Here is a 16,111-nt window from a genome sequence, read left to right as displayed (position 1 = left end):
AGCAACCTTCATCTTCTTCACGCTGCGGTCCCTAGCCCCAGGCAACGCTCAGCACACGCGCCTGCGCCTACACGGCCCGGCTCTGCACGCACTGTGCATGCGCCCAGCCGTGCCATTTTCCCAAAGCAGCGAGAAACGTGAACTGGGGCCCATTCGCGCATGCGCACAGACTGCCAGACTCCTGCACCCCTTCCGCCTTTGCTTCCCCCTTTTTTCTTCTTCTTCTTCTCGTTACGTCCTCCCCTTTAATATAATTTCTGTCGGCGGCCTTCTTGCCTTCCCCCTTAATTCCCCGCTCCTCCTCCGCCCGGAAGCGGTAATGCAGGGCCAGTGATCCAGGAAGCGGATGAACGCGCGGAGCCTCGCTCCTGTCTCCGGCGCGGGGCTGCGGACCCAGAGCGGGCGGGGGGTGGGGGGAGAGGCAGCGAGCGAGGAGCTGGCTGGGCGGGGTGGAACCCCGGCGTGGAACAGCCCATTCCAGCGCGCGCGGGGGCGGGGGGAGGTGAGGTGAGGTGAAAAGAAGAGCGGACGGTTGGTCTGGACCGGGCGGCCGGGACGGTTCCATGGCACGGCGCAGGGGGGGGAGCTGGGGCTGAGGACCCCGCCCGCCCATGGACCCCGCCGCGGCGGCGGCCGCCGAGGAGGAGGAGGGCGCCGAGAAGCCGCCGGTGATTTACACCATGGAGAACAAGCCTATCGTGACCTGTGAGTCGCTGCGACCCTCCTCCCCCGCAAGGCAGGCGTTGGTGCGGGAGGGGGGACTGCGTGGCCAGGTCTGCAATATGAAATGATTGTATTGGAAGCTCTGAATGATTTTTTTTTTGCCGAAAAGCTGTCAGACGCTGAAGAAATAGGCAATTAATGATGCAAATAAGCCTGGGACTAATTCTGCAAATAAGTTTGCATCTTTCTGACTTCATATTGCTCGCCATAACTTTGCAGCCAGGGAGTGAGTGACAGCTGGGCCCTCAAAGTGGCACTGTTTCTTTATTTCGGGGCAGGCGCTGGCCCCCAGCCCCAACACTGGTTAAGGCTTCCCGAGGGCGACTGGCTTGGGTTTTGCGTAGGCTGTGCATCAATGTGCTGCCTTGAGCGATTGTACTTTTTGAACACTTCTCAGGTTATTATTTATTGTGCTAGGGTTGAAACTATTCTACGATTACCATAATTATCATATATTTGGCCATGCTGCCCAGTGCTGACTTTGTGGTTGGGGCGGGGGGGAAGGTAGTTTTATCTTGTGATAGCTGCCCCATGTGTGTGGCTACTTTTAGGCTGTTGGGCAACAAATTGTGTGCCGAGTTGGCCAGTGGCGGCGTTGATGGCATGATTTTACTGGTGGATGGTGCCTAGTGCTGTTAAGTTTGTCCTGTGTTTGACAAGGGAGTTGTGGGGCAAGTGCTTTAGCTGTGCGGCTGCTCCGTGTATTGTGGGATTTAGGGGTAAGTGAAAAGGGAGGTTCTTCACTCGGGGACCTCTGGTGATGGCACATTTGCCAATGAGTGAGTTGACAGAAGTTGCATGCCCCTCAAGGCCGGTCTCCATGAAGATTGTGTGATTTGAGGAATGAGATCGTAGGGTAAGTGCTTAGCCCATGTGGCTGCTCTTAAGTTTATTGCATGAGGCTGAACCACTAAGGTGGTTTTCCTAGTCGCACTCAGGGATAACTGCTTTTCTGGCATGGGGTAGTACCTGTGGAAGTAATGTCTAGTTCATTGCCCATGGGAAGATCCTGGCTTTATGTTCACTTCATGGATATGGGAGACTCCTCCCTAGCTTGCCCCTGGGACCTTGCAGCTGAGGGCAAGCGAAACTTGGGGGCATCCGAAATCCACGCCTTGGGGCTGGAGCCTACACATAGGATTCCTGTCAAAGGATTTGGAAACATCTGAAGCCCCAGGTGGGGTGGAAGATGTTTGCTGGTAGTAGGGCCACTTATGGTTCTTGACTGACTCACATATTTGGAATTGATTTGGCCGATTTGGATCGGAACACAAAAAATTCTCTCTCTCTTTTTTAATTGCATGAGACTCATGCCCAAGACAAGGGAGCTCAGCTGTTGCCAGCAGAGTGAGGGGAAGTGATTATCCTGCTCTATTCTGCACTGGTGAGGCCACTTCTAGAGTCCTGTGTTCAGGTTTGGGCTCCCAATGGCAGAAAGGATATGTACAAGTTTGAGAGAGTCCAGCAGAGGGCAATGAAAGTGGCTCAGGGACTGGGGCACATGATTTATGAGGAGAGGCTGAGGGAACTGGACTTATTTAGTCTGCAGAGGAGAAGACCGAGAGGGGATTTAATAGTAGCCTTCAACTTCTTGAAGGGGGGTTACAAGGAGAATGGAGCCACTGTTCTCAGTGGTGGCAAATGACAGAACAAGGAGCAACGGTCTCAAGTTGTGGCAAGGAAATTAGCAATTAGCAAGGGAAGTTAGAAATTAGGAAAAAATTTCTCACTAGGAGGATGGTAAAACACTGGAATAGGTTACCCAGAGAGGTGGTGGAATCTCTGTCTTTGGAGGCTTTTAAGACACGACTACACAAAGCTTTAACTGGGATGATCTAATTGGGGCTGGTCCTGGTTTGAGCAGGGGGTTGGACTCGGTGACCTCCTGAGGCCCCTTCCAACCCTACCTTTCATAAGATTCTATGAACTGTGTGATAAGTCCTTTGCATGTATGACTGGTCTGCATTTCTTGTGCGATTCACTGATGGATTGAGATAATCCAGGATACCTGGGATCTCAAGCATATATTGACAATAGAAGCAGGATGTTGGCTGCAGTGGTTCCCCAGCTTTACCTGTGGCAGGTTGGGTGTTAAGTCTGTTGTACATCATGGTGGATGGTAGTTTTATGTTCAGTTTAGATGATGGATTGTATAGAATGGTTTGGCTAGAGCTGATTCTACCTCAGGCAGTGGGTTGGACTCAGTGACCTCTGGAGGTCCTTTATAGCCCTGCTTCTCTGTGATTCTTGATACTTTGCACATATGGATGTTCTGAATCCAGCATGCAATTCACCAGCAAATTGTGTACTGTCAGTTATCTGTAGCAGGGGCCTGAAAGGTCTGGAGGCTCTTGCTCAGCTTCTTGGGTGTATTATTTTTAAACTGACCCTGATGTTTAAGGGACTACTTTTATTTAGCTTCCTTCTCTCCCACTTGGACAAAATTGATACAGAACTTTCAGCTGAGTTACCCTGATACACAAAGCACCCCCAGAAGGCCTCTAATACTTTCCCAGTGAATGCCCGGGGGGGTGGTGTTTGGCTAAACTGTTTCATAGAGCCTGTTTGTTATTAGATGGGTCTGTCAAGTCCAAGGCAAGCAGGTTTGCTTATAGCCTCTGCCAGGCCCAAGTTGCTATTGGCATGAGAAATGGCCCATTCACTTTCATAAAAGTCTGTCGGCTCTATTACTTCAAATGCTTTAATTGTCCGTGCTGCATTCAGTTGCAAGTCATCTGCAAATACAAAACTCCCCCCCCCAAACCCAAGTCCTTGGAGCACACACTGGCTTTTCTTAACAAAGCAAGACTTACATCTTTGTGACAGCTACATTTCACTGTTTCATAAAGTGTGTCTGTCTTCACAGGCCTATCTGATACCTAGAGAAGACTCTGAGCTATAATTCTGAAAAGGGTTATCCAGGTATTCCTGGAGTTGCATGGATTTTTTTCAGAACATTTACACTGGGCTGTGCTTGTTCATTTATCTCTCTCTTGTAGTTTTGTGGTGTTTGACATAAGTCAAGCTGAAATCAGTGGAATGTGGGATCATCAGTTTCTACCTACGTCACATCCCTTTTAAAGTCAGTTTCACTCCAAATTTAGGTTAGGAAATACCTGCATATCCTGAAAGTTTAAAAAAACCCCAAATTGTGCACACTCGTGCACACACACTCTGTCCCTCACTCCTTCATTGTACGCACACACACGTGCATGCATTGAGGCTGGGAAAGCTGGGCTTACAGACTTTCTAGTTCTTGCCAAGGTTTGGTAATAGTGAAAAGTGTGTGTGTGTGTTTCTAGCTGAAATATTTTTAGCTTGATCCCCATTCCAAAATATCTTTGCTTGTCTGTCAAGTTTGATGAAATTGTTTCAACCATTTTTAGTTGAAAGAATAATTTTAAAATACTTTTTAATACATTTTGCAGTCGAAACCTTCTGGTCTTCAAAATACCAAACTTGGCATTCTGTCAGATCTCATTTGGGATCAGTCATTTAGTGTTAACAATGCACTCTTTTTACAAAGCAAAAGTGAACATCGTGCTTGTAAAAAGTGTTTTGGGTTACAGCTCTGAAGTCTCACCTATCTAGATGTGACATGAACCACAGCCAGGTTACCTTGCCATGTCTTGTACATGCCTCAACTCAGAACAGGTGGAGCTGCTTTTGAGACTCTCAAAATATGTGATTATTGTAGTGCTTTTTGTGAGTTGGACCAGTGTGAGTTGGACTGGGACAGTAATTCATTCTACACTGATTACCAGACAGCTCTGGCTGGCAATGACTTTTGGTCATTACTACCCTGAGCTGGCAAAGATGCTTCTCCCAACTTGTCCCAGCTCCCATTTTATTTTATTTTCTTAAATAGTGAGATATACTTTGATTTTGAATCCTGACTTCTAGGGGTGCACTGGTAGAGATTTTTGGGGCCAATACCGATATGCGTCCTTAAAAATTGGATATCGGCCAATACCAATCTGATTTCCAAAACAGTGTGGAGAGCTGCCTCCAGCTGGTAAGTCCATTGTGGTGGAAGGGGAGGGTGAGGGAAGGGGCATGCAGGTGGTAAATCAACCCTCCCCCCTCTCCCTGCAATGAGGGAGGAGGCAGGTTCTGCCCAGCTGGGGTGGGAGGGATCTGCCCCCCTCCCCATGTCCTTTCCCTCCCCCTTCCCCTTCCACCACAACAGACTTACCAGCTGGAGGCAGCTCTCCACGCTTTTGGGCTGTGTTCCTTGCTGCCTGCATGCTGTGCTGCAGCTGCACGCATGCACGGGCATTTATTGGCCAAATTATCTGCCCTGTTGGGCTGATTTTCTGATGCAGCCAATTTTCTTGATATCAGTACTGATCTGATATTGGACCGATGTATTGGTGCATCTTTACTTGGACTGAGAAGTCACTAGAAAGTCTCTAGAGGCCAGAGTCTTTCAAACAGGTGAAAGGAGCTTAGGAGTTAGGGTATACATTGTGGGTATGTATACTTGAGAGGTCTTAGTTGTAAGACTAGTGGTAGCTAGTGGGACTCTAGAAAGAATCCTGCAAAATCTATGACCAGATGAGTTTGGAAAATGCTTTTTGAGACCCTAACTCATCAGGGGCCTTTTTAATATCTCTAAAATGTTAACCTCTATGACCACTGATTTTGGTACTGACAAGAAACTAGATCCATCACTAAATCAAATCCAGTGCTTTCATTAGCAGAGGTTAGGTAGTTTCTCTTTACCTGTTTTCTCTGGTACTGTTACCCAGTCACACTGAGTCTTTAAAAGTACAGTGTCAAAAACTTAATTTGGGGTAAAAGGATTTTTCAGGAACTCTATGTACAACTTCATATTTGAGCCATAGCATTACATACATAAATATCTCTGATCTGATGAGGTCATGGTAACTATGACAATAATGCCTGAATGGTTTGTGACCTTGTCACACTACTCATGTTTTGTATAGCTTGTCTGTTTCCTATGAACTGTTTTGTACTAAATGTTACATGCCATGAAGGAATATCCTTGTGACTGGGAGAGAGACTGAATTGCACTTTTTTTTTTAACATTTCAAGACTTTATTAGGAGCAGGATTGTGATATTAGAACACATTCAGCAAATACACCTCAGCTTTGTATAGTCCTGCTTTGTTCTAAAACATGAAAATTATCTTGGGAAGTTTTCATGACTGGAATTAAGATTTTCCCTGCTGAACAGTAGGCTCTCTTTTGGACACTTTCCTCCTGTGTTCTGCCTCACTTGAGTTAGTAAACACTTACCATGAAATAGCTCCTCCTCCCTTTTGGAAATATTTTTCTGCACTGAAAAAATGTATTGAGCAGTTAATGATTTAATAAGTGCTGGAGGACCATCCCTTTTCTACGTGAAGCTTGGTTTTCTCGCACTCAGTTCTGACAACATGTCTCTCAAAATTTTAAATGAGAATTTGGTGCCTCATGATGAAATTACTGGAAATCTGATGATTGTCTTTGATAAGTGGCTCCTGTTTTAAAGTGGAAATGAATAACTTGATTATAATTTCATAACCTGTCACTGTAATTCATAGTTAGTTTGACCAGCTTGTCTGAATAGTGATTCCCAGGGTGTTCGTGTACCTAGCACGTCTGATTGTTTTTATGATAAGACGGAGTGCTCTGATATGGCTTAGCTCTGTAGTTGACTTGCAGTAAAGTTACTGCTGTTATCCATGTTGTTCATAAAAGTGCTTTGTTTGACAGTGTCCTTTCAATGAATCTTCTAGTTCACCTCTTATATCCTTGGGGCTTGCCTACTCTTTTGGGAAACCATCCCTGTGAAAGGAATACCTCCATTAATGGTGTTGGCAAATTCCCTGGTAGTTTGTTCTCCAGTAATTGCTCTTATCATGAGGCATTTTAACTTTTCCTGTCGTAAGTTAGCCCATTAAGTTTGTGGTATTTTCACTGACATTACTTGATCCCAATAGACATAGTAACTGCACAAGTCTCCTCTCAGCAGAAGAAACAGGCTTATGCCAGCTTCCTTTTATCCTTGTGGCTGCCAAGAAAGCACTATAAGGCAGAGGTGGGGAAAATGTGGCCCGTGGGCTGGATGCGGCCCGCCGGGCCATTCTATCTGACCTGCGGAGCCCCTAAAAAATTTAGAAAATTAATATTTATCTGCCCCTGGCTGCCTGTCATGTGGCCCTCGATGGCTTGCCAAAACTCAGTAAGTGGCCCTCCGCCTGAAATAATTGCCCGCCCCTGGCGTGAGGAGTATTAGCACCATCACTGCAAGTGCAGGGCTGAGGATGGAAGTAGTATATGTGGAAGATGGGAGAAAGATTTAAGAGAAACAAATTAAGTTAAGGGAGAGGAAGGGGAAGAGATGTCTGATGAAAGAATTCAGAAGTAGCTGCTAGAAGAAATATGAGCAGACCAACAAAGAGGAGACAGAAAAATGAATGAGAGCTGTTGGTCTGCGTATCTAGGATGGAATATGCACTTGTAGTCAAGCACTGTATTGGGACAGGAGGGGTCTGGTACATGTCCCACCAGTATTGTAGTATATAATACCAATTAGTGTTAGAGAGAATGGCAAGATGTACAGAAAAAGGGTGTGCAACCCCAATTACAAAAGTGTGCAGGAGAAAGAATTTGATTACTTTTTGGTGGATCATATTGCTAGGTTCTTTGGTAGTTTAAAATGATTTTCAGTGTAACAAGACTTCTGCAGTAAAATGCAGTATAAATGTGGGTCTCCTCTCCCTAAATGCAACTATATCTATGTTAGCTGATTACTACTGTCTAGCCAACACATTGCCATTTTGTACTTTTGCATTTTATTACTCCTTCTTGTGACAGTTGTAAAATATTTGCTTTGGTTAATGTTAGCATGTATTTTAGCATACCTGCTGGCTCAAAGTGTATCTGTTTACAGTCTGAAAACTGCCTGAGATCAGGAAAAAAGCTTTCAGATTGTCCAGCGGTCACTTGAAAAGAGATTCTCACACTTGAATTAAGTACACTGTTATGCTAGGGTTATAAAGCTTTATACAAAACATTTAAATTACTTTGGTATAAACAGATCGACAAGGTTAATGTAAACAGAATACTGCTGCTCTATTATAGTTCCCTTTTTCGTCGTATTTTTTTTTTTTTAACTACCATCAAGAGAGAGCTTTTTTTTTTTTAAAGTTATGCTGGTCCATAGTATTTGTATTGTGGTTGGGCGAAACCTTGTTGAAGCTGGTGAGTGCAACAACCCCACTTCATTCAAGATAACTTTAATAAGCAGTTACTAGAACAGGCAACTGAAAGAGTACAGATTATTGTCCTAAATGGAGGCTACATACCAGGCTTGTGCAGAAGTTGAGCCATCTGGTCTTTGAAGAGTTTTCCCTGAAGCTTGAATGCAAATTCATGTAGCTCCTATACACTGCTTGGAGCTGTATGCATGAGAGAAGGGACTAGAGTATGGAAGGTAGCAGAGGCCCCAGAGATGGGCTCGTAGTGGAAGTGTGGGGAAAGCTGATAGAGCCTTTGGGTGAAGGACTGACTGAAAAGAGACTTGGCGTTCTGAACAAGGAGCTGCTCCTGTTCGATTTCTACTGTGTTTAGGGAAACAGGACTCTTCTACACATTCTTTGTAAATACATGGAATTGCAATTGAGAGACCAGACTCTTATCATCAGTTTGTTTTCTCTTTATAAAAAACAACCCATAAGACTTCAGATACTAGCTAACTGCTTTGGTGAAGTGGGTTAACTACTATGATGCCAGTAGAAAATTAATGCTGACTTGTTAAAGCATTTACAGAAAAAATAACTTCTAACCTCAGTGGCTTCTAGTTTTCCTGGTGTATTCTTATGATAACGGAGCATTACAAATAATAAAGGATTATTAGTTTGTCTTCTGCCTAGCATATTTGTTTGCAGATAGTAGGGAGACTTGTATTCTTCAGTGTCATTAACAAATATTAACTAAATTTTGCTTCAGAATGTGTGGTTTATATTCGTTGGTTAAGGTGAATATATTGTGAATGAATTGGTATTTCATACACTTGAGTGTTTTCACTTGCAAAAAATGTTTGTATATTTTTACATATTAACTTTCTTTCCCTACCATATTTACTGTAATACAAGCACAGTTTTTCCCCCAATCAGCATGGGGGTAAAAGCCTCTTATCTTACACTTGCATACAAAGAGACCTCATTAAATAGACTGTCTATCATGAAACTGCTGCCAAAAGCATTCTGTCCTCAGTAATGGAAACCAACTCTGAAGCTGATTAAATGTAACCAACGTTGAGCATAACTATTAAAAAAAAAATGGTCCATACTGTGGAAAAATGCTCCCCCCCATTGGGGAACTGGCATCCAGAGGGCCAGAGCCAGCCCTGACACCCTCTCTTTGGTGCCAGAAAATGTTAATGCTCAAGATGACAAAGTTTGAGGCACAAAGAAATACAGGAAACGCGAGCAGCTCTGCTATGTAGTAGAGCAGGGGTGGGCAAAATGCGGCCTGCGGGCTGGATGCGGCCCAGCACGCTGTTCTGTCCGGCCTGTGGGGCCCCTAAAAATTTAGAAAATTAATATTTATCTGCCCTGGGCTGCCTGTCATGTGGCCCTCAACGGTTTGCCAAAACTCAGTAAGCGGCCCTCCACCCAAAATAATTGCCTGCCCCTGTAGTAGAGGATAGGAGTAGGGGTGTGGACATAACTAAGTTATATAAAACATGCAGCCACGTAAGCCTGGGAGTGAGAAGGGAAGAAAGGGGACATGATGCTTACACAGTGAAGAACTGACGGAAGACCCTGCACAACAACACTGCATTTGAGTAGGGAAATGGTTCCTAAAGCACATAGAGTTAAAATTGACATTTAATCCTATCCCAAAAGGCCAAGATTCTGCATGGGAATCCACTACAAGGATAGGTTAGTGCAACCCATCTGGGTAATATATATGGTATTGTCCATTGTTTGCAGTCCCCCTCAGCACTGTCTCTTTTCAAGACATGGTCAGCCACTACACTGAATAGATTTGGACTTCCTCTTCACTCCCACAGCTGAGCTGTACCTTTCTTTTCCCATTTCTAGTGATTCCTATTTTTTCATCAGCTTTGTCTGGCAGACATCCCCAAATTGGGCCTCAAACAGTTCTCCCAGAATCCCTCTGTTGCTTCCTGCCTCTGCCTGTCATGTATGATTAGTGTAACACTGCTTTCCATGAGGTGGAACCAGACCAAGTAGCCTAGCACTTAATCTGCATATATCTGAAGTATCTGTATCTGGAAAATACACGCACATGCTGAGCTGTGGCAAAACCATGGCTTGAAAGACTTTTGATTCTAGTGGTGCCCAGCCCAGTGAACTATGTAGTCAATCATAAGCCTTTTGACTTTGGACTAATGTGCATAACTTGTACCTACCTAGCAGAGGAGATGCCATGATCACCACCACAGTGTATGGTAGTATTGGTCCAGGTGGTTTTGCTGTACCTGGAAAGGGAAATCCCTTTCTTCCTGACCTGTAATGGCTTTGTATAGTTAAGGGTGGAGACTTGTCCATTGCACTGCAGGCGGGCACCCCTTTGAGAGTCTACTATAGCTTCCCAATGGGAAGATATTGGCTGCACACTTTTTTCCTGGAAATGGAGGTTTTCTCCTTAATTTGCTCCTTTGACCTTTTGGCTAAGGGCAAGTGAGACTCGAGGGACATCTGAACCCTAAGATTTCCAGGCTTGAGGCTTGCACATAGGATGCCTGCCATAGTTTTGCTGAAGAGTCTGCGAGGTAGGATACTTGCACCTGAGTGACTGAGTGCTGTGTTCAGTGGGTGGAATTTGGAACTGATTTGACTCATTTGTACCTATGTATAAGTAGGTACAAAAGTGTTGCTTAAAAGTATGTTTATGAAGTACCTGTGCTAAAATGTGCAGCAGTTTCAGAAAAAGTAAAAGACACAAATTCTAGCTCAACTAAGTCTCTGGGCGCCTGTAGTAATTTGCCTATATACAAATTTGCCTATATTCAGATGACTACAAGTATGTTTTCAAATTTGCTCTTTACTTCCATGTGCTCAGGGAGAGTAGGGTCTGTTAGTAAAGAGGGGGGAAGGTTTTGGGGGAAGAAGCTTGAGGGGCAGAGGTCAAGGGGGCTACCTGACCCCTCAGATTTATTTTCTCTGATGTAGTAGTAGGAGAAGGACAAATTCGAGGCAAACCTCCAATAATTAGATTCTGTACCTGGAAAATTTATCAAATCTATAATTTGATTGTTGGGGAGTTGTAGTCAAGTAAATAAGGTAGCTTGCAGAAAGTTCAAATTTCAGTTTCTATGTGCTTTGGAAGGTGTTCTCAGTTTTATTACAGAATTAATAATTTACAAGCATCTTATGAGAGAGTCATATGTGTCTTCTTACCTTCAGATTAAAATCTTGTAAGATACACTTTGCCTTATATGAGGTAACTTTCATGTAGTGTAATCTCATTAAGATCACAAAGCAATTTATGAGAAGTAGATGAATATCCGGTCCTTCCAGGTAAGGAAATTGCATTGTACGTGGAGCCAGAGGAGGGTTTAAAGTCAGGGTTTCTGGCTTCCAATATCCTGCTCTTAGACTATGTTTCCTCCTGTCCTAAATAGAAGAGGTACTTTGTGGATATAGAAACCTTTAGAAGATGGGCCTAGTCCCTCATAATATGCGTACTTTACATTTTACATATATTTCAAATGAGCATTATTTTGTGAATTGTTAATAGGAAACAAATTGATATCTTATTCCATTTCTCTTCCCTCTCCTCTCTCCTCTTCTGGCATTAATGTTGTTTGTAGAATAGTTTTATAGTGCTCCTCACCATGTCTGAATATGTGCATCTTTAGTGACTTAGTCTGACATGTGCTAGTTGTTATTATTAATTAACTAGCATGGCTATAACCAAAATTATTTGCAATAAAAACACTATTTTGCCATTCACCTATATTAATTGTTGCAGCTGAATTGATAACAAGGGATCTTTCTGAGAACATTCTTAGTTTTCTGTAGTACTGATTGGTTAAACACATTGTTATTGCAATATAAATGGTGTTAAACACTTTCAAACTGTAGAATCTAAAGTCTAGTCCAGTGGCTTGAGGCACCCCTCCATAACTTTTATGAATTGTGGCACCCAATTTTAAGAAATTATTTGCATATTACAATGCCTTCTTTCTTGCAGAGGGGCCAGTCACTAGGAGTGTGGGATCCTCCAGGCGGGGATGAGCTTGAGCCTGCACTTACCTGCCTAGCATATCTGCATATCTTCTCATACCTTCAGGTGCCCTTCCAAAGAGCAGATGGCACCCTAGTTAAGACTGGCTGGTCAAATTCAATGGTTTTCACGTTGGGTTATGTGATAGGTCATCAGGCTTTCCACAAAGAGTTTGGGGGCTCTGTCTGCATCAATCTTCAGGACAGGGCTAGGGGTTCCTGGTAGAAGAAGTGATATGAAAGGGTTCTGTGATTTTTAGAAAGTTTGAAAACCGCTCATCTAGTCTAGTCGGTATGTTTTACTTGCTGGGCAGTTTCTGTTAGGCATACACTTTTAAGGCATGGCATTTTTTTTTAAATGCCCAAAATATTTCAAAACTTACTTAACAGGGGGAAAAAATCCCTGTTTTGAAGATGGATTTTTATTTTCTATTTTAGGGTTTAATACTCTAAAATTATTCTAAGTCTTACTTGTTTGCATACTGCTTTGAAAATACAAAGATAAAAAGGCACTAGGTGTTAAAGTATTAAAAGTGATCATAGGGGGTTTGTCACACAACTTGAAAGGATAAAAAGTTGACTTGTCATAGAGACCTTCCTTCTGCAAACTTCTAGTAAATCAGCTAAGCCTTATGTGTGGATTCACTGATTTCCCAGCATCAGTTTTAAGCCTAAGGTTTGAAAATGACCAAAAAATACTGAGACGAATCATTGATTTATATTTATAACAATCTACTGTCCTTCCAAAAAGCAGCTCCTGATGTCTTTTTTTTTTATATAAATGAAAAATCTGAGGTCAGAGAAAAAATCAGTTTAGGAAGGGAAAACTTTATGCATTAGCTTAGTCTGCTGTAAGGTTTTTTCTTCTTATTGATGTCAGAGTTCCTTACAAAATAACAGTTTGTTGATATATGGTTTCCTGTCCTTTCCCAATGAGATGATGACTAGCTTTGTTTATTCATACATTTTATTTATTTTACTGAGAATAGAGACAGAACCTGCTTTTGAGTGTGAAAGTTCGTGATCATGAGGCTTATCCCTCAGAGTAGGATAAGCATGGGCTGACTGAATTTAGGTTTTTTTGCATCCCAGTTCTTTACATGTGAAAGGCAGACTTGTTTCCCAAGGACGTTTTGACACCACTCTAAAGCTGTGACAGTCACTCAGGAGAAAAGTTTTCTGGAGAGGTAGGCTAAGTAGTGATTAAGACACAAAGATAGGACTTGGAGGACAATCAAGATAGTTTCCTGCTGTACCAAAGACTCCCTGTATGACCTTAGGAAAGTAATTTACCTTTTCTCTGTCTTGGTTCTCAAGCATAAAATGGTGATAGTACCTCCCTGCCTCAGGAAAGCTGTAAGAGTAAATGTTAGACTTGGGAGCATTCACATCCTACGGTTGAACTATTCAAGACTACTTTGTTTCTAAAAATAGTCTAATTAAGGCAGCAGTCCTCTGAAATGGTACTTTAGTCAAGTGTCAGCCTTTGGTGGCCAGCTTTGTCAGTAAAGGTAGTTGGATAGTTGGTTTAGTTGGTCACTTAAATTCCCCTTTGGCTGGAAGTGCTGTGGTGTAGAGTTCCCAGAGCAACATCTAAATTGCCCCTTTACTGGTGTCCAGCAGAAATGGCGTGCTTGTGTGAGATTAGCATAGCTAGGGATTGACTATCTCAGTTTGCCAGAACAGCATAGGAGGGAGGAGGCAATTGGAGCTAAAGGGTATCAAGCATTTAGTGCTCAGCAGCAACCCATGGTCCACAGGCCACATCCAGCCCCTAAGGAGACAGTAAAACGCAGACTGGATCTCAGGCTTGGATACAAATGGTCCCCATATCCCCTGTTGTAGCCTAATGGCTGGATCTGTGCTATGTTACTTGTTCTGCAGTTTGCTAATGGCCGGCTAATCCCTTTGCTGCTGATTCCTGAGAAGGGCTCTGCAATCCTTGATCTAGCCCTGTGCAGAAGGCTGCTTTCTTCCCACCACACAGGAGCCTTAGTTTATTGACTTTAACTTTCTTACCACAGATGAGGCTGGGAGGGAGGGGGTATCACACAGCCTGTCTGCACTAAGTAGGAACAACTTGGGTGCAGCTGTAGACCACTTCAGGTTGACCTAGGGTGGGGTGGGCAAAATGGCAGATCTGACCAGTGTCTGGACTCCATTTCCCAGTAGCCCCATGCACATGTGGCTCCTGGCTGGTCTCCATGGTGACCCTGGGAGCAGGGCCATGATAGTGTAGGGCTGCAGAACCATGGCTCTGCCTTGGCCCTGTGCTGTTGCAGCCCTGCACTCCCAGGGTTTCTATGGAGACCATCTGGGAGCTATGTGGACAGGGCATGCAGCTGGTGGGGGAGCTACTCTGGGACCTGGATCTTGGAGTCATGATGGCGTGGAGCTGTGGCAGAGCCGTGATCTGCTCCCTGCACTCCCCTGCCTACAGAACCTGCACGCGATGCAGAAATGTGCGGGGTAACATTGCAGCTTGTCCCTGGCCTCAACCCCATGCCATCACCACTCCAATATCCTGGGGTCTCCCATGCACCACCCACCTGTCTCGCTGCCCACTGTGGCTCCGTCCGAGCCACCTGGTGGCACACCCTACCTGCGTAGGTACTGCCTCCAGAAGTGGGCATAGGGTGGATGGGTCAGGGTGCCTGAGCACTGGGGCTAGGTCTGGCAGTGGCAGCCAGAAGGGGCTGCAGAGGCTGCTGGGAAATTAGTTTGCTGGGCCCGTGGGCCGGACTTTGCCCACCCCTGACATAGGGTTTGCAGGTAGTGCTAAAAGGCGACAAGATCCCTGGGGCTGGAAGGATAGCTACTGATCATTGCATCGCCTCCAAGCTGTAGATGGAAGACAACTGTAGGTTGGATTGCCAACTTTGTGTTAGTTCATCCTTGTTCCCCAAGCATACATTGGGGCAACATGCATAAGGCAAGAATAATAGATGTGTGCTGCACATCGGATTATTTTTCTGAGACTGAAGTTAGAGCATCATCATGGGGTTAGGTTTACGGTTAGGCACTCCACTATGATGATACGTCCTGCAGTTGAGCCTTTCCACTCTTCTGTAATGGGTCTTGCAGCCAGCTCTGCAATCCTGTGTGAGCCTGCTAGATTCTTATTTTCAAGTGAACTGTATTGGTGACCTGGTTTAGGCCATGGTCTCCATTCTGAGGCCTTGATATGGCTTTATTGTGTGTTTGATTAGTAAACTGGTTTGTCTTGATGCACATCTGCATTACTTTTTGATGAATGCCAGAGGGCTATTGAAGTCTTAAACCAGTTGGTGAGAAGAAATTTGCCAAACCTCCAATTCCTTGAAGTTTGTGTGTTGTGGGGATGTCCCTGGTTGGTCATTATTTTCTTTGAATTAACGCTTCCTAGTTTTGCTACTGCTTGCAGGACTTATGGTGAACAGGTGCTATGCCAAGTGAGAGACTAGCCTATGTTTTCTAAAATAAAGTGCTGTCTGGAGAGAGGTTTTTAGAAAGAGAGTATAGATGAGTTAGTATATGCTAAATGCTCCAGGGACCTCGGAAAGTGTTTTTATCCACTAATCCAGGGCTAGTGGGTTATCAGTTCTGCCATTATAAAGTCCAACCAAGTGGGGAAGAAACCCTCCAGTTATGATCTTAGTTTATATTTAGTCAAGTATAAGGGATAAAGCAAAAATATACTTTCTTCTAGTGCTGTTTTAAGTTCAGTACTCCAGCTGCGGCCTGACCAGTGCCGCATAAAGGGGGAGGATCACCTCTCTGGACCTGCTCGAGATGCATCTGTGGATGCATGACAAGGTATGGTTGGCCTTCCTAACTGCCTCCCCACACTGCCGACCCATGTTCAACTTGGAGTCAACGATGACTCCAAGATCTTTTTCCGCCTCCGTGCTGACAAGAGGGGAGTTCCCTAACCTGTAGGTATGGTGCCGGTTGTTCCTCCCCAGGTGCATCACCTTGCACTTGTCCGTGTTGAAACCCATCCTATCCACCCACCCTTATAACCTGTCCAGGTCCGATTGTAGCCTGCTTCTTCCTTCTAGTGTGCCCACGTCCCCCCACATCTTAGTGTCATCAGCAAATTTGAACAGGGTGCTTTCCACCCCCTTGTCCAAATCACTGATGAAGATGTTGAACAGTGCGGGCCCGAGGACCGAGCCCTGCGGAACCCCACTGCCCAC

The 16,111-nt window shown here is 44.4% G+C and overlaps 1 protein-coding gene across 1 annotated transcript in view; it reads left to right on the top strand.

Annotated features, from left to right (window-relative positions):
• The first annotated feature begins 528 nt into the window (after nt 1-528).
• The window catches only part of TRAPPC10 (trafficking protein particle complex 10), a 92,128-nt gene continuing 76,545 nt past the window's right edge, over nt 529-16,111 (top strand). The window contains exon 1 of the mRNA XM_019524026.1: nt 529-705. Within this exon, the coding sequence (XP_019379571.1) occupies nt 612-705 (94 nt within the window). The 5' untranslated portion in view covers nt 529-611. The remainder of the gene's footprint in view (nt 706-16,111) is intronic.

This window comes from Gavialis gangeticus, unplaced genomic scaffold (genome assembly GCF_001723915.1).
Source record: "Gavialis gangeticus isolate Ggan-Ray unplaced genomic scaffold, GavGan_comp1, whole genome shotgun sequence".
Taxonomy (NCBI): domain Eukaryota; kingdom Metazoa; phylum Chordata; order Crocodylia; family Gavialidae; genus Gavialis; species Gavialis gangeticus.
The sequence above is the reverse complement of the archived record's forward strand: the minus strand, read 5'-3'. Positions and strand labels throughout refer to the sequence as shown.